General features: G+C 41.5%; 1 protein-coding gene across 2 annotated transcripts; it reads left to right on the forward strand.

The window, feature by feature from the left end:
* Window positions 1-15433: 15433 nt before the first annotated feature.
* Window positions 15434-19226, forward strand: LOC118360480 (uncharacterized). 2 transcript variants are annotated; one of them, XM_035739727.2, is made up of 8 exons: window positions 15434-15635; window positions 15932-16046; window positions 16153-16297; window positions 16942-17055; window positions 17199-17361; window positions 17560-17708; window positions 18153-18286; window positions 18601-19226. In XM_035739727.2, the coding sequence occupies exons 2-8, from the start codon at window positions 15941-15943 to the stop codon at window positions 18744-18746; spliced, it is 957 nt and encodes a 318-aa protein (XP_035595620.1). In that variant the 5' UTR covers window positions 15434-15635; window positions 15932-15940; the 3' UTR covers window positions 18747-19226. The 2 variants fall into 2 exon arrangements, with proteins under 2 accessions (XP_035595620.1, XP_035595621.1); XM_035739728.2 differs by having other exon boundaries at window positions 17217-17361.
* Window positions 19227-19448: the final 222 nt, after the last annotated feature.

A 19448-nucleotide genomic window follows, 5' to 3' on the forward strand; every position in this document is an offset into this window, starting at 1 on the left:
TTTCCCTGGAGTGTGTCTGAGTGGGGTTTCGTGGCTAAGGCTCTAGTCCGGTGTCCTGTTATTTTTTAGAGCTGGTTGAATAAAACGCCATTTTCTTTGGAACTTGTTTCTCCTGCACCTGACTCCACACCCACATCTCCTTGGGGAGATCTGACAAAAGCTACCGTCAATGACATTAGGTTTATTATTCAAACACACGGTGATGGGGGGGCTGAGCTGGACCCAAGGACTAAGCTAGTCTTACCTGTTTCAAGAACAGCTAGCTAACTAACCAATAAAATACAATGGTTGGTCCGCCCAGTTCTAACTATGGTACTTAGACAAAGTTTTCCTATGAGTAATGTATGCCCAAGGGCGACTTGGCTTGGTATCCCCTTTTCCCACCAACAAACAAACAACCCATACACCGCAGCAATACATACTCACATGATAACGGACAATGTGAGATGTAGGCGCAAAAGAGAGATAGCTGCATACAAAGAGAGAGAGACAGAGACAGAGAGACAGGGAAACCAACTGACAGGGTTTTTAAACCAAGGGAAATGGGATGTGATTGGGTAAGAGAAAAGGAGCAGGTGTGTCTTCAGTGGCGACTGATTGGCGACTGATTGGAGACTGATGAGTCACACCTGTGACTAGGGCAGAAGGAAATTAAACAAATACACACACAGGATACTTGTATCCATAACAACAGGGCTAAGATTGAATCGTACTAGACTGGCGCCGATGCTCGTCTCATGTGGCAGGGCTTGCAAACTATTACAGACTATAAAGGAAAGCACAACCGTGAGCTTCCCAGTGACACGAGCCTACCAGACGAGCTAAATCACTTCTATGCTCGCTTTGAGGCAAGCAACACTGAGGCATGCATGAGAGCATCAGCTGTTCCAGATGACTGTGATCACGCTCTCCGTAGCCAATGTGACATTCAGAATTGTGAGGCCAGGCCGATTACCACGACATGTGCTTCGGGCATGTACTGACCAACTGGTAGGTATCTTCACTGACATTTTCAACATGTCCATGATTGAGTCTGTAATACCAACATGTTTCAAACAGACCACCATAGTCCTTATGCCCAAGAAGACGAAGGCAACCTGCCTAAATGACTACAGACCCGTAGCACTCACGTTCGTAGCCATGAAGTGCTTTGAAAGGCTGGTAATGGCTCACATCAACTCCATTATCCCAGAAACCCTAGACCCACTCCAATTTGCATACCGCCCAAACAGATCCACAGATGCAATCTCTATTTTACTCCACACTGTCCTTTCCCACCTGGACAACAGGAAAACCTACGTGAGAATGCTATTCATTGACTACAGCTCAGCGTTCAACACCATAGTACCATCAAAGCTCATCACTAAGCTAAGGATGCTGGGACTAAACACCTCCCTCTGCAACTGGATCCTAGACTTCCTAACGGACCGCCCCCAGGTGGTGAGGGTAGGTAGCAACACATCTGCCACGCTGATCCTCAACACTGGAGCCCCCCAGGGGTGCGTGCTCAGTCCCCTACCGTACTCCCTGTTCACCCACGACTGCATGGCCAGGCACAACAGTGGTAGGCCTGATCACCGACGAGACAGCCTATAGGGAGGAGGTCAGAGACCTGGCCGGGTGGTGCAAGAATAACAACCTATCCCTGAACGTAACCAAGACTAAGGAGATGATTGTGGACTACAGGAAAATGAGGACCGAGGACGACCCCATTCTCATCGACGGGGCTGTAGTGGTGCAGTTTGAGACATCACCACTAAACTAGAATGGTCCAAACTAGAGGTCGACCAATTAATCGTAATGGGTGATGATTTAACAAGCGCATTCGCAAAAATAGCCCTGTCTTTGCACCAATATGTACCGAACCATAAACATCAATGCATTTCTTTAAAATCAATACACAAGTATATATTTTTAAACCTGCATATTTAGTTAATATTGCCTGCTAACATACATTTCTTTTAACTAGGGAAATTGTGTCACTTCTCTTGCGTTCCGTGCAAGTAGAGTCAGTGTATATGCAGCAGTTGGGGCCGCCTGACTAGTTGCGAACTATGTGAAGGCCATTTCTTCCTAACAAGACTATAATTAATTTGCCATTAATTTGTGCAATGTAACAGCAATATTTAGACTTAGGGATGCTACCCGTTAGATAAAATACGGAACGGTTCCGTATTTCACTGAAAGAATAAACGTTTTGTTTTGGAAAGGTGTGCCTTGTTAAACTGAATTTGTGGAATTTATTCCTTCTTATTGAATTTGAGCCAATCAGTTGTGTTGTGACAAGGTAGGGGTGGTATACAGAAGATAGCCTTATTTGGTAAAGAACAAAGTCCATATTATGGCAAGAACAAATAAAGCAAAGAGAAACGACAGTCCGTCATTACTTTAATTAAGACATGAAGGTCAGTCACAATCCGGAAAATTTCAAGAACTTTAAAAGTTCAGTTGCAAAACACACGAAGCGCTATGATCCTCAAAAGGTTTTACAGTTGCACCTTCAAGAGCATCATGACGGGTTGCATCACTGCCTGGTATGGCAACTGCTCGGCCTCAGATCGCAAGGCACTACAGAGGGTAGTGCGTACGGCCCAGTACATCACTGGGGTCAAGCTTCCTGCCATCCGGGACCTCTATACCAGGTGGTGTCAGAGGAAGGCCCTGAAAATTGTCAAAGACTCCAGCCACCATAGTCATAGACTGTTCTCTCTGCTATCGTACGGCAAGCGGTACCGTAGCGCCAAGTCTAGGTCCAAGAGGCTCCAAAATAGCTTCTACCCCCAAGCCATAAGCCTCCTCGTCTTTGTGAAACGCACAGTAGGTAAATGGATGATCTCCGCATGTGATTCCTACCGTGAAGCATGGAGCAGGAGGTGTGTTGGTGTGGGGGTGCTTTGCTGGTGACATTGTCAGTGATTTATTTAGAATTCAAGGCACACTTAATAACCAGCATGGCTACCACAGCATTCTGCAGCGATACGCCGCCCCTTCTGGTTTGCGCTTAGTGGGACTAATATTTGTTTTTTTTAACGGGACAATGACCCAACACACCTCCAGGCTGTGTAAGGTTCGGTTTGGGATGAGTTGGACTGCAGAGTGAAGGAAAAGCATCCAACAAGTGCTCAGCAATATGTGGGAACTCCTTCAAGACTGCTGGAAAAGCATTCCACGTGAAGCTGGTTCAGAGAATGCCAAGAGTGTGCAAAGCTGTCATCAAGTCAAAGGGTGGCTACTTTGAAGAATGTCAAATACAGTATATTTCGATTTGTTTAACACTTTCTTGGTTACTACATGATTTCATATGCGTTATTTCATAGTCTAAATGTCTTCACTACTATTCTACAATGTAGAAAATAGTAAAGATAAGGAACAACCCTTGAATGGGTAGGTGTGTCTAAACTTTTGACTGGTACTCTTCTTATTATTGGTGCAGTTGAAGTGTTTCAATTAGCCTTATAAGTCTGTGTCAGCCTGTGCAGAATAGTACGGTAGTGATCCTTTATTATTTTTATTATTATTATTGTTATTACTACTGCATGAGGCCACAACCCGAGCACTCCATTCTACCACCTCAGGTATCTTAGCCCAGCTCCCACTCAAGCCCAGTAGAAAGCTCTTCTCTGTCCTTGCACCCCAATGGTGGAACCAGCTTCCCCCTGCCCATCTTCCCGAAAACATCTGAAACCTTACCTCTTCAAACCGTGTCTGAAATCAATTATTTTATTTCTTTAAAAAGCATTTGCACCTGCCAAATCCATCCATTACGCACAGTTCTCCCTCTCAAGCGCTCCTTCTTGAGGATCAATATTTTACTTACCATCAAATTAATAGGTTGCTGTCATCGGTTCTACTGAAAATCTGATAGCTTCCTCATTTTACAGTAAACCATTAGACAACACTTCAACAATTAAACAAATGTCTCTTCATTTCAATTAAACCGCTTTTTGTAGGCAATTCTGTTAGGATAATAAAAGCATGTTATTCGCAGCACAAACCAGCCTATTACTTCTGAAGTTCATTCATTTATTGGTGATGGCTACTTTAAATGTGCGTTTAGGCTAGTGTTAAAGTGCTCACATAGGACACTTCTCTGCCATAGCTTTGAGATAACTAGTTCTAAAGGTAAGTGTGGTTTAAGCAATTCCCTTATGATATCACGTCACCTCCCTAGTTGAGTCTATTGATGGAAAACTGTTGTTTAACTCATGTCGCACACATTTCACAGTAGCCTATTTATTGCCTACCTAAAACACCTGCTAATACATTTGAAGTAGAAATGAATCCTAATGTTAGAAACTAGAATAATAAAAAAACAGATACAAGCTACTGTGTGTGGGTAAGCTAAATAATTACCATGGAATATCCCCCAATTCAAAGAATAGTAATAAAGAAATGAAAAGTGCTAGGTTGAGCATGCCCAGAGTATGTTGCTAAGCAGTACCAGACTGAAAATGTAGCAGAAGAGAAGGCCTGACAGCATTTTAACTCTCTGCTCCTAGCGCCACACTTGCCCACTTGATTGCTCTGACATTCAAAAGCAGCCCCGATTTAGACTATAAAATAACTGTTAATGAATAATTCTATCAATGGATGGAATCAGTGTGTGAATGGCTGCAGCAAACACTACATGGACTTAAAATCTGCATCAAAAATTAGGACTAATTAGACAAAATAACAATTAAGTCGTTCAAATGAGATAAGTTGTTCAAACGGCTTTGTATCTCATTCAAAATGACTTAACGTTTGAAGATACTAAGAGATGCTAAGTTGTTTAAACAAGGTTCAAAGTCGTTTAAGCAAGATAATCCCAAGAGTCTATTGTTTTGTTTTTTTTGTGAGCGGGAGGCCTTGGGCTTCAGGGCTTCCTTCTGCACAGGAGTAACATTAAAACTGAATAATATGTCCCCCCAACATTCGACAACTATACATAAAACCCTCAAAATGCTGAATAAAGTCAATTAAATCAATGATGAGAGAATAGTCACATTTACTGACAACTAAAATACTACAGACTTTGTGGCGCAGCAGAAAGATCAGGGTACACCCAAACCCAGGTTGTGATTTCAAATCCCAGGTTGGGTCACGTTGAAGAGTCAGCCCTATGTAATCATGTGAAATTGCCTTTTCACACGCGAAATAGCCTGTTTTCACACGTTGAGCTGAAAAGACACGTGAGATCAGTTGTTCACATGTTAAAACCATGTGTTCACGTGTATTACATTTAGAGTTAACACATGTCAACACCACCTTTAACACATGTGAGGAGAATAACATGTTTTCATCTCGCACGTGGAATTGCAGTTTCATATGTGAAAAACGTTCAGCGCTTCCTAGACCAATAAGGGCCCTGGTGTAATCTCGACATATAACCTATGGGTGTAAAATATATTGATTTGATGTTGTTGCATGTGTAATTATAGCATTACTACACAAAGGAAATCTAATTCATGTAAAGTGTTACCTTTCATTATCAAGTGATTTGATTTAAAAATATTTGTAACCGATATATCATCGACCGTTTTTCAAATGAACTTAAAATATAATGACAGTGCCCTTGTAAAGAAACAAATGAAGCTCATCAGACATGTTTCATCTTGTCAATTAAAGAATGATAGTTGGCATGTGAACTGCTAATTAGTATTAGCAGTCCAATTTGATGACCGTATCCTCTTTCCATTCTCCACAGCCACTGGTTCAATTCAGCTCATTAAGGAGTGGTAAATGACGTTATGACAGGAGAGGACAGGAAGGAGTGGAACCTTGTCTATCTGGATTGTATTCATTAGCGCACACTGTTTCAATGAATGAATGAATGCCTGTGAAAAGGTATGCACGCACTATGGCCACTTTAGATTAAAGCACTAAGTCTCTTTGGGTAAAAACATCTGCTAAGGGACATATCTTATTATTATATGAATGAATGAATGAATGAATGAATGAATGAATGAATGAATGAATGAATGAATGATTGATTGATTGATTGATTGATTGATTGATTGATTGATTGATTGATTGAATTAATTAATGAATACATGGCTTATTAGAGATATCCAACCACTGAATAAATCTCATTTATCAGCCAGGGAGAAATTCTTTCCATCCTTTTTGTTGTGGCTGTAATGCCACCACCCACAGGTACAATGAGATGTTCAATAATTTATTTCCTTTCCTTTATTTTCTTCCCCGAGGCAAAAATAAAAATGTGGGCCTGTCATGTATGTGTTAGACATGATGGCGGTGGTTGTCACGTGTGTGTGTGTGTGTGTGTGTGTGTGTGTGTGTGTGTGTGTGTGTGTGTGTGTGTGTGTGTGTGTGTGTGTGCTTGTGTGGGCCATCTACTTTATATCTCATTATGAATTCATGACACTGGTTAATAGAATGTCTCGGTAAACCGGATCAGACCTTTGAGATAAATTCAGATCTGGACTCATGTAGCAAGTGGTCCAGAGGACATGAAATCAGTTGGCCTGGATGGGAAAACATAAGTACATTTTCTCCATGACTTATGGGTCGATAGAACAGCCCAAAGGGACATCCTACATCCTTTTCATGTTCTTGTGAAGACTGGAAGATTTGCTTGAAGCCAAACTGTGACATAGCCAATAAAGTGGCTCTAGACAATATTAGCAGTGTGTCTACTGTCTAGTATATCAGTTCAGATTCAAATGATTCAAATGAGAGATTGAGTGAAATGAAAGGTGCAGTGCCTTATGTGTTTTTCATTTTCCACAAGATTCCACTTAGGAGGTGGATGGCATGATGAAACATTTCAAGAAGTGTACGTACATATGGATTTAGGATCTTAATTTGAGCCAGTTTGCTACAGCATGAAAATAATCCTGCAGCAACATGAAACGTGGATTATAATGAATGGACATTTTTGATGGGGTTGATACATTTTTATCGTAAGTAAGTCAGAGTGCTCTATTGTGGCAGGGAGCATTGCTGCGAGACGTTTGCCGTTTTATTTTGGAATTCTTGTTAGTGTAATGCCCTTGAGATAAAGACAGAAAGTAGCAAGATCCTTGGTGCGTGATTCTCTGACAGGTAGAAGGTGTTGCTGAACGCTCTGGCCGAGTGATATTATCCTCGCTTCAGCGCTTTTACATACACACACACACACGCACGCACACGCGCATGCGCACACACACACACTTTCAATGATCTCACTCTTTCTCTCTCTGCGGTTACCCTGTCCTACCTGAAGTGACTAGTGCCAGAGGTGGGGCTAATCATAATGACTAAAGACCTTGACCTTTACACAGAGTTCTGCTCTTGCCACATCCATCATACTGCTCCTGCCACATCCATCATACTCGCTCATCTTTCAGACACAAAGGAAGCTGATAATGTAGCTCTTGAGTAGGAGGAGCATTCCATGTTGGAATAGTGTACAATGCACCACCTAAGCAAGTCAGGTTCAGTGTCAAAAGCACACCTTTTTAATGTGACGCCATTTATAGTCTGTGTTGTTAAGAGATCAAATCAAATCAAATGTATTTATATAGCCCTTCGTACATCAGCTGATATCTCAAAGTGCTGTACAGAAACCCAGCCTAAAACCCCAAACAGCAAGCAATGCAGGTGTAGAAGCACGGTGGCTAGGAAAAACTCCCTAGAAAGGCCAAAACCTAGGAGGAAACCTAGAGAGGAACCAGGCTATGTGGGGTGGCCAGTCCTCTTCTGGCTGTGCCGGGTGGAGATTATAACAGAACATAGCCAAGATGTTCAAATGTTCATAAATGACCAGCATGGTTGAATAATAATAAGGCAGAACAGTTGAAACTGGAGCAGCAGCACAGCCAGGTGGACTGGGGACAGCAAGGAGTCATCATGTCAGGTAGTCCTGGGGCATGGTCCTAGGGCTCAGGTCCTCCGAGAGAGAGAAAGAAAGAGAGAAGGAGAGAATTAGAGAACGCACACTTAGATTCACACAGGACACCGAATAGGACAGGAGAAGTACTCTAGATATAGCATCTCTGTTTTGTCCGTAGAAAAGTAGAAAGAGATGTTCCCTTTCATAGTGCACCATATACACTCTTAACAATAAATATGCAAGTTGGAACCAAATAAGGTTCTTGGGAACAATGCCATAGATGAACCATTTTAGGGTCTCTGAAGAACTGTAAATGGGATGGTTCTATGAGGAACCATACACAAACCAGAAATCCCTTGGCCCTCCAGGATCGGAATTGAATAGCCCCACTGTAGGGTTTTAAGCCTTAATTGCGTATTTCCCAGGGTGAATTTTGGAGTTATCAGTACCACCCATGACTGTGTTCGCTAGTGACAGAAAAAATGGTTGTTGCATTCATACATTTTCAGCTATAGGAAGAGTATTGGTGGTTCCAAACTTCTTCCATTTTAGAATGATGGAGGACACTGTGTTATTGGGGTCCTTCAATGCTGCAGAAATGTTTTGGTACCATTCCCCAGATCTGTCCCGCAACACAACCCTGTCTCGGAGCTCTACAGACAATTCCCTTGACCTCATGTCTTGGTTTTTGCTCTGACATGCACTGTCAACTGTGGGACCTTATATAGAATGAATTATATCGATTGAATTTACCACAGGTGGACTCCAATCAAGTTGTAGAAACATCAAGGATGATCAATGGAAACAGTATGCACCTGAGCTCAATTTCAAGTCTCATAGCAAATGGATACTTTCTGAATGCAATATATTTCATAAGGCCTCCATTTCCCCTAATACATTTGCCTGAAACTTGTGCAACCTGCATTCAAAATCACTACCAGTGCCAGGGTTGGGAAGATGAAGACATGAAACTGGCTTAAACACCTCAACTGGAACAGCCATTTCGGTAATGGGTGCAGTAAATCCAAGTAACAGATTGGAATGGTTTAGAAAAATGTTATTTATATTTGAGAAGCGTAAGATTAATTGTTCAATGAACATGCAAAAACATAGATATTGAAAACAAACATTTGTAAAAAAAAAAACATTTATTCATTGTGTGTGTGTGTGTGTGTGTGTGTGTGTGTGTGTGTGTGTGTGTGTGTGTGTGTGTGTGTGTGTGTGTGTGTGTGTGTGTGTGTGTGAGAGAGAGAGAGAGCAGGTAGCCTAGCAATTTAAGAGCATTGGGCCAATAACCTAAAGGTCACTGGTTCAAATCCCCGAGCCAACTAGGTAGAAAAGCTGTCGCTGTGCCCCTGAGCAAGGCACTTAACCCTAATTGAGGCTACAGCAATAGGAAGTACACTATGATTGAGGTGATGTGCAAAATAGAACACATTGTCTAAAACCACGAGCCATACGGCTCTGTAGCTCATTTACATCGAGCATAGAATCTCATCACAGTTGTCTTTTTCATCGTCATTTGTAATCTCTGTCAAGCCCACACTATTGGTCACGGGGCACTTAATTGGCACTGGGTGTTGCATTGATTCCAGAAGGAAAGCGAATGACTGACACAGATTTGGCGTGAAAGTCACATGCCATCTAAAGTGAGAGATGGAGGGTAAACAAGAATTTGAAAACACACAGCTCGTTAGTCACGGCCCTTCATTATTAAACTGTGCATGTAGGAGTCAAACAGGACACTGGCGAAGGCTTAACTTTGAGTGAGTGAGTGAGTGAGTGAGTGAGTGAGTGAGTGAGTGAGTGAGTGAGTGAGTGAGTGAGTGAGTGAGTGAGTGAGTGAGTGAGACTGCTTAAATGAACTACAGTATATGTTATGTCAAAATGAACAATAGCCAAGAATACTGAGTATTACTCTAATTAGCTTCATGCTGAAACAATGACAGTTGTCCATTTTCACATATACATTTAAATATTGGTTATTCAGCAGACGTTCATATTCAAAGTGACAGTGCATTCATCTAAAGTAGATAAACAACAATATACCACAGTCATAACAAGTAAGTAGTTAAAGTAAACGTTACTGAGAATGTTTTTTGCTGTTCAGCCGGCTACTTGCAAATGTATTTTTGTATTTTCAATGACAAAATACACATATTTTAATGAAAGACAATACGTTGCAAAATTATTTTGATACATTGGTCTTTAAGGTATCTTGTCATTGTAATTTGTAACGTATGTCCATCGCTGGCTGTAACCATGGAAACAATGCAACGCTATTAGGGCCAGATGAATTTGGCTGGAACCCTGGAAATGATTCAGAAATACCTGTGGAATTAATTCCTATAAAATCAAATGCTGCTAGCCATTATTATGAATAGTCATATTAAAGGTCTGCTCTTAAAGGTCATGAACAGTCAAAATGACGTTTTCCACAAAACCGGATGATATTTGGATGAAACAAGATTAAAGTATGATGACCAAAGTATGACAAATTCCTGTTGTTTCTACATTGATCTTAAAGTTACTGGTTCCCTCCCCCAGGTCAAACACTTGAATTCATTATTAAGGGAACAAGGTGACATCACCTTAACTCTCATTATAATACACCAATGGTAACATGATATTCTGTTAACTAATTTAAATAAGTAACGCCTCGTAACCAACATAGGAGAAGGCGGGTGGAGCAAAGCGGCATGGAACAAAATGGGGGGGTTGTTCAATACTCTGACGCAGTTGTCATGTCAACACATCTGTCAGCGCGGCTGTGAATCACATCACAAGAGACATTGCAAACGGGAAATGAATTTTTTTTTTTTTACATAATTGATGGAATTTAAATGTTTTTTTGAGTTACTTTGTGTACAACCACATTAGCTTGAGCTGATTTTACTCCATCCAAGTTTCTTGACATAGGCGTTTTAAAGAGCTGTCATTTAAGTCCATTTTATTGTTTATAAACAAAACTAATATTATGTGTGCTATTTTAGTCACTCAAAAGGCTATTTTATATGGGTATCTGTAACGGCCATTGTTGGTGGAAGAAGGTGAGGACCGAGGTGCAGAGTGGTATGTGTCCGTATTTATTAAAAAGAACACGGAAATAACAAAAAGAAACGACCGAAAACAGTTCTGGCTGGTTCAGACACACAACAGAAAACAGAAAAGAATCACCCACGAAACACAATAGAAAACAGGCTCCCTAAATATGGTTCTCAATCAGGGACAATGATTGACAGCTGCCTCTGATTGAGAACCATACCAGGCCAAACACAGAAATAGCAAATCATAGAAAAACTAACATAGACAATCCACCCAAATCACGCCCTGACCATACTAAAACAAAGACATAACAAAAGAACTAAGGTCAGAACCTGACAGTACCCCCCAAAGGTGCGGACTCCGGCCGCAAAACCTGAACCTATACGGGAGGGTCTGGGTGAGGGTCTGTCCGCGGTGGCGGGTCTGGCGCAGGACGTGGACCCCACTTCGTGGACTCCGCACCTTTATTTTTAAGGGTGTAGTTGTATTGATTTAAGATGGTAAGACGTCATTGCGGAACCTATTCTTTGTAGATTCTTTCAGCAATGTCTGTTTCAAAACAGAGTAGTGTTTATTCTGACATTTCATGGTGCATGGTTCATGGTGCATTTCATCGTTTACAGACAGATTATTTAACTTATAATTCACTGTATCACAATTCCAGTGGGTCAGAAGTTTACATACACTAAGTTGACTAGTGTAAACCCTATATCAAAATAACCTGAAAGGCCGCTCAGCAAGGAAGAAACCACTGCTCCAAAACGGCCATAAAAAATGCCAGACTACGGTTTGCAACTGCACATGGGGACAAAGATTGTACTTTTTGAAGAAATGTCCTCTGGTCTGATGAAACTAAAATAGAACTGTTTGGCCATAATGACCATCGTTATGTTTGGAGGAAAAAGGGGGAGGCTTGCAAGCCGAAGAACTCCATACCAACCGTGAAGCACAGGGGTGGCAGCATCATGTTGTGGGGGTGCTTTGCTGCAGGAGGGACTGGTGCACTTCACAAAGTAGATGGCATCATGAGGGAGGACAATTATGTGGATATATTGAAGCAACATCTCAAGTCATCAGTCAGGAAGTTAAAGCTTGGTCGCACATGGGTCTACCAAATGGACAATGATGCCAGGCATACTTCTAAAGTTGTGGCAAAATGGCTTCAGGACAACAAAGTCAAGGTATTGGAGTGGTCATCACAAAGCCCTGACTTCAATCCTATAGAAAAATTGTGGGCAGAACTGAAAAAACGTGTGCGGGCAAGGAGGCCTAAAAACATGTCTTAGTTGCACCAGCTCTGTCAGGAGGAATGGGCCAAAACTCACCCAACTTATTGTGGGAAGCTTGTGGAAGGCTACCTAAAAACATTTGACCCAAGTTAAACAATGTAAAGGCAATGCTATCAAATACTAATTATGTGTATGTAACATTCTAACCCACTGGGAATGTGATGAAAGAAATAAAAGCTGAAATAAATAATTCTCTCTACTATTATTCCAACATTTCACATTCTTAAAAAAAGGTGGTGATACTTAATGACCTAAGACAGGTGTTTTTTTTTACGAGGATTAAATGTCAGGAATTGTGAAAAACTGAGTTAAATGCATTTGGCTAAGGTGTATGTAAACTTCCGACTTCCAACTGTATGTTAGTTAATGATTTAGTTGACTTCAGTGGCCTTTGCCTTCGATGAAGTACAGACATAGTTAAAAGTGGTTGAGTCACAGATCAGTCCAAGTGACGGATGGTGGTGTGTAGTGATGGAGTTGACGTGACCTGTATCCATCATCATATGGGTGATGAGAGATGGCGTGTATGCAACAGAGCTGGATTCAACCTTATCGTCAAAGTATGGCGGAAGGTCCGCCGCGCTAAAGGTCATTTCTGATTGAGACAAAATATGCAGTTTTTCACATGTGATCTTATGTGAAGTTAATGTGATAACGTGACATCTAAAAGCAACATGAGTAAAAACATTTGAGCACATTTGAAATCATAAACTGGATGTGACAACATGGGGATGCAAAATGTCAACATGTGAGACCGCGGAAACTACACGTGACGGCATTTGAAACGTTTTTCACATGTCAAACTGCTAATTCAATTCAATTGTTTTTCCACATGTGAAAAGGCTAATTTTCACGTGACAGTTTTTCACGTGGGAACCTTCAATTCACACATGGAGGTGAAAACGTGTTATTCTCCTCACACGTGGAAAAGGTGGCGTTGACATCTGAACTCTAAAAATGTAACACATGTCAACATGTGGGTTCATACGTGAACCGACGGCCTTAAGTGTCTCTCTTGTTTTCAAGTGAAAATTCCAGCTCATCATGCAAAAACAGTTGTTTTGGGGGCGGGGGGTTTAAGGTAGGTGGGTACTCTGTTCAGCTAAAACAGTGTACACATCTTCAATCAACATGATTACATTTCACATGATCACCTGACATTTCTATATGACCCCACCTGGAATTAGAACTAACAATATTTGGACTTGGGGTATGCTGCTTTTTCTGCTGTGCCACAAAGTCTGTAGCATTCTCCGAACTCCTGTTAAGAGTCATTACCTATAATAAGTCTCTGCACTTAGCAAAATAGTGCCAAGTGGACTTCTATTTTAGTTATCAGTTAATCTGTCTATCCTCTCATCCTTGACTTCATTCCAGCAAGCTGAGAGGTTTTCTGTTATAGTTTAATGTTGGTGTGGCATTTTCATATTGCTCCTGAAACACTATGATAAATATAATAGTTTTTCTTTAGTGTATTTATTTTTAAAGCAGAGATTTAATTTGAATTCCAAAGTGTAGGAATACAGGTGGAATCAGTTATTGACACAGACATGGTGGCGTAGCAGGAAGATCAGAATGCCGTGAACCAAGAGGTTTTGACTTCAAATCCCTGCTGAGAAACATGTTGAATAATCATTTGTTCATGTGTAAATGAACATATACAATGTAATAATATGTGTCAAATATGTAAGTTGATAACACTGTGTGAAGTTCTGGGTTCATCCTAACAACTCATTCTTGTTTGCAGGGCATCACCTGTGAAATCTTGTGTAAAAAAATATCCTCATGTGAAACTTCATGTGAAGTGTTCCAAAACCATGAGGTAGATTTAAAAGACAAATATCCTCTCTTCTGCCTGAAAAAGTACAAAAGATTGTTAAGAGCAAACTAGGGCCCAGTAGACACTTCAGTGTACTATGACCAATGGAACTTTAAAGAATCCGTATCACTCTGATTGGCATGGCTTCCAATCCTCTACTCCTAGTATCATAGGCCTGTGTGTGTGTGTGTGTGTGTGTGTGTGTGTGTGTGTGTGTGTGTGTGTGTGTGTGTGTGTGTGTGTGTGTGTGTGTGTGTGTGTGTGTGTGTGTGTGTGTGTGTGTGTGTGTGTGTGTGTCACTGACTGCCTGGCTGGTTTCTGCACGTGTGTGTGAGCTCGTAAGTGCTTAATACCCTGGGGAGTGCTTCATTAATTGTGCAGAGCATTTGAAACGCCCTACACCACGGGGCAATATCTGGCACAGTAGGTTCTTTGGGTCGAGGGCTCTGTCGGGAGGTGGAACACCAACCAAGCGGTCCCACGGTGCCCGCTCCCTCAATTACCCTTCAGTACACTGGGAAAAAAATAAAGGTTCTTAAATGGTTCTTCCCCAGCTCTTAAGGTTCCTTAGACAACTTGCCTGATAAAGAACCTTTGAGTTAAATGTGGGGTTCTTGACGTGGCATCTATGGTTCTTCATAATTCTTCATAACTAAAGAACTATCCTATTTATGGATCTTCAAAGACCCCAAAATGGTTCCCTTATTGCATCGCTCTCAAGAACCTTTTTGTCTCCAAATTGCACCTTTATTTTTAAGAGTGTACACAATGTCTTAACCCTAAGGCGTCCATATTAGGACATCCTCTGTAGCGGAGAGTCACTTTCATTAGAAAACATGCCTGAGATGTAAGATGAAACCATGCCCAGTGATTGCCAGTGTTGCCATTGGGTTTTGGGGGGATCTTTCCTTAAGAGCTCAGTGATGTTTTAAAAGCAGTACACATGTCAACAGGAACTGAGCTGCAGGCGATACTGTCTGGCCGGGAATGAATTAACGGATCGCAGAAATTCCCATGGTAACACTAAATGCACGGTATGCCTACTGGTGTAACGTAACGCAATGGCGACACTGTGTGGTATAAGGCTATATGTCACATGCTGTTATAAAAAAAAGAATAGAGCAGATCTGACACCTCGTGGCCCCATGGAATACATCATCCATGTAGATGGTTAAGACGTCTTGAGTGAGGTACAGGCTCCTCTTTTATCCGGGGACATAACATTGAGGTGACCTACGCCGCTAGTACAACAGAAGGGAGATTGTTTTGTTCCACAATGTTCCTATGCCGTGGCCTATCCGACGTTAGGTAAGGGTTGACATTACTACAACAATGACACGACTTGTTCCCGGCGCACAATGGTGCGGATTGTCCTTTGGATATGACTTCATTTGTGGGCTTGTGAATGGAGATAGAGGAGGAGTCTCTGCTACTTCCACCCATATCTTTCTCTGTCCATGGGCAGATCTATATATTATCTGTGGAGATAGCACCAGTAGCAGGACAGACCATCCTCAAGAGTGTGAACCTAATGTGTCCACCTACTCTCCTGTGTGGGAGCAACTGGGGAAACCATCTGTTGATGACTTTTTTTTTTTCACCACAGAATATCCTAGAAGTTCTATCCTAGAAGGGATTAACAGTATTCCAGGGCCGCCATCCTAAGGTAAGATATTCTATTTCACGTACTGGTCATCAGTCTTATTACAGTGTCATTTAGAAACAATTGTATTAGGAACAATACATGCATTGTTGTACTGGGATAATGTTGAATAGGGGCCATCTGAGAAACATTGTTGGGCGAAACAAACGGCCAGAAATCAAATGTTTTTGACATAGTGAAATGAGGGTGTGACTGACTAAAATGACATGTGACTTCTGACTGAAATTACTACTAAAATGACCGTATTGAAATGTATTGAAATGTCAGTACTGAAATTAGGTTTGTACTTCTGTCCCTAGATCCTGAACATGGGAGAGTGCATTTCAGTCCGTGTTTTGCTGATGTTTCTGGCCCTAATCAGCTATCTAATTGCACTGACATTCAACATATTGGCTCTATTTGGGCCCTGGACAGGTGAATTCTTAAAGTCCACTTCAAGTCAATGACATCTGTTTGAAACACACTTACTTTTTTTTGCATCCGATAAAATGTTTTGTACCCTGTGTGTTTGAACATGTAGGTGCGTTTATGCAAACCACACAGTATGTGCTGAGCAAGTCCACAACGCACCTAACCCCGGATAGATGGGTACTCTTTCTATGGGACGTCCTTAACGTCTGGTTGATCGGCATGTTCATCTATCTGATACACAATCTCCGTAGAAGGTACGATACTGTCCATTAAAGCTAGACTCTCGCTGACACTACAACAATCATGTAAACATTATTCCTTCAGACATTGTTGGTTATTTTCCAAGCCAAACCCTGGCTGGAATGAAATCAACTTTGCACTGGACATTAGCCTGGTCCCAGATCTGTTCCTGCTATATTGCCGAATCATTGTCTCTCATCGTATTGTCAAACATGACAATTCCATAAGGAGACATCCAGGCTAACTGGCCTGTGTTTATTGGCAATCTAACTTACTGTCCTGGCTGGGGTTGCAGAATTACGGTAACTTTTCCAAAATTCCCAGGCCTAGTTCTGGCTATGATGATTATGTTTTTGATTATGATGAGGCTGATGGTGAGGGTGATTTTGATTATGATGAGGCTGATGGTGATGGTGATTTTGATTATGATGAGGCTGATGGTGATGGTGATTTTGATTATGATGAGGCTGATGGCGATGGTGATTTTGATTATGATGAGGCTGATGGCGATGGTGATTTTGATTATGATGAGGCTGATGGCGATGGTGATTTTGATTATGATGAGGCTGATGGCGATGGTGATTTTGATTATGATGAGGCTGATGGTGATGGTGTTTTTGTTGTTGTTAATTATCATGATGATGTTCCTGTCCCTTAGGGAAGCCTATACATGGATGTACACCACTCCTGCTGTCCTGCCCTACGGATTCTACTTGTCCTGGATCGTGAATAGCATTTTGAATATGGCATGGTTATTTCTGTACGACAAAGAGTAAGTGATCATATTATGTGTTGTCTACTGTGCAATTATATGCAACTCTTAACAGGCTTTGAGTCGTTTCCGAGTTTCGACATTGAATTGGTGGCAAGGAAATCACTCGTATAGTCTTTCTCAAGACGGATTACGTTTTCTAGATTCTGTGTTTGTCATAGAAAGATGGTGCCAACGCTGCTGATCACAGCATTACAGGCCATCTCCAACTGCGTGATTATCATGTTCTCCTGCTACGGACTGGTCGTCTATGGAGCGTGGCTCCATAAATATCACAACAATGATCTCTGGCTCATTCGAATACTGGTACAACAACTTTTTTTTTTCTACTATTCTCCAAGAACATTGTATTGTGTACACAAACCTTCCACAAGTGTGCCGGACAGTTACTTTTTGGTTACAGACATGTGTTGTCTGTTATTGGTGTCCATATTATGAAGCCTCGGTTTCAGTAGGACTGGAGCTGTCCTAATATGGGCACCGTATTTGTTAACTCTTTTACAGGTGCAAAACGGAGTGGCTTTGTATGCAACATGGTGGGCTGTGGCTACCTTTTTACACTTGACCGTTGTTTTAGACCATCAAACCCCAATACCCAAGACAGATGCTGCCATAATGGTACTAGTGCTGCTCCAATTGGGACTCATAGGATGGTGAGACTTTGATCCTACATTTGATCTAACCTCTTAATTCAGTGACGTTGATTCAATAAACCACACAGTTGAGCTTCGCCAGGAAATTGTCCATTGCAAATTCATGAACAGCGGATTTACTTAATCTACATAAACTATGACAGTGGCCTGACAAGATAATGATACAGTTGCCCTAAGCGGCAAAAGTAGCTTCTAAAAATTGTGTGGACAGCTCGTGCACACAAAGCAACTGCCTGCAAATCATTTAGTTTAAAAGGTAGTGACAGCGTATGCACACAAAGCAAGTGCCTGCGTTGTGTGCATGCTGTCACTACATTTAATTTGCCCCTTTGGGCCACCATACAATCGCCAGAAACTTTTCCTTCTCGCACCTTTTTTTTTTTAAAGCATGGGAATTGATGCACTGTTGATTTTATATATTCTTCCTCCTTATAACTTTCTCAGGTTTGTCATAGAGAACTGGTACCTGGATAAGCACGTGCGCTACATCCTCACAGTGTACCCTGTGGTGATCCTGGTGTTGGCCGCGAGTGTGGCCAATCCAGCCACGCCCGGTACCCACATAGACATCATGTCTGGTAGGCCCCGGCTGACTCCTAAACTGACACCTAGAGGAAGATAACATAACACAGCCTGTCCTAATACAGACACCGTACACATGCATTAGTAGCAGATGGCCGAGTGATAAGATTTGATCGTGTTATATTTACTGTACGTAAGTATAATGAGAACTGAGTATACGTATGTGCAATTGGCAATGTTCACACTATCTTCACTACTAGACTAGTGTCAATGTTATTCTTGTTATTTTTGTTATTCTGTCTGTAGTCACTGCAGTGACATTCCCGTGGCGCTTTTAGCTAATATACTCCATGCCTCATCTCTTTTCCAGCTGTCATATTGGCCATAACTAGTGTCATATTCATTGTACGCATTGTCATGGTGTTATGGAAGCACAACAACAAACCGTTTTATGGAGAAGAGGAGCTCATGTCTCCAGTGGACATCGCCAGAACACAGAAGCTCATCTTTATGTAGGAAGAAGAGAGCCGCTGCGGAGATTCACGTGCCCCCTTGTTTGAATGGTGTTTTCCTAAACGTTTTATGGCTGAGACGTGATCAAACTCTCCCTGTGTTGGATTCATAAGGCTTTGCTTCAGCAAGACATGTAGGTGATGATTTAGGCTAGTAGTGCCTTTGTACCGTACAGATTGAGCTCATAACCATTGGCCATGCTAATGTCTTTTTCGAAATCATATCAATGACTGTGTGTGATTAAACTATGGACCGGCATTCTCTCATGACCGCAATACTAATTCAATGACATTAATGTGATTGTGTTCTTTTTTAAATGTATTTAGTTCACCTTTACCTGCCACCATATTGTTTTTATACCAGGATCTGATCTACCTTTGTGTTTTGACGTTTTGTTTTAAGTGCTATACTGTACAACAATTTGGACTGCATTTATGTATGAATGAAGCTATAGAAATAAAGTGTATTGTTATACTTACCAACGCACTGATCTGTAAATGCTATTGTGATTTAACAATAGTAAATACAACCGTGTGCCACTGTGCAGTAGTAGGAACACCCATTGGTTAGACATCATGGGGAAAAATAACCACACACACACACACACACACACACACAGTAAACCATGATACACTGACTGAAACAGTGCCATCATCCAAAGTCCAATGCACCAGGATCCAAGATAGTGTGTGTGTGTGTATAAAA

This window comes from Oncorhynchus keta, chromosome 28 (assembly GCF_023373465.1).
Source record: "Oncorhynchus keta strain PuntledgeMale-10-30-2019 chromosome 28, Oket_V2, whole genome shotgun sequence".
NCBI lineage: Eukaryota > Metazoa > Chordata > Actinopteri > Salmoniformes > Salmonidae > Oncorhynchus > Oncorhynchus keta.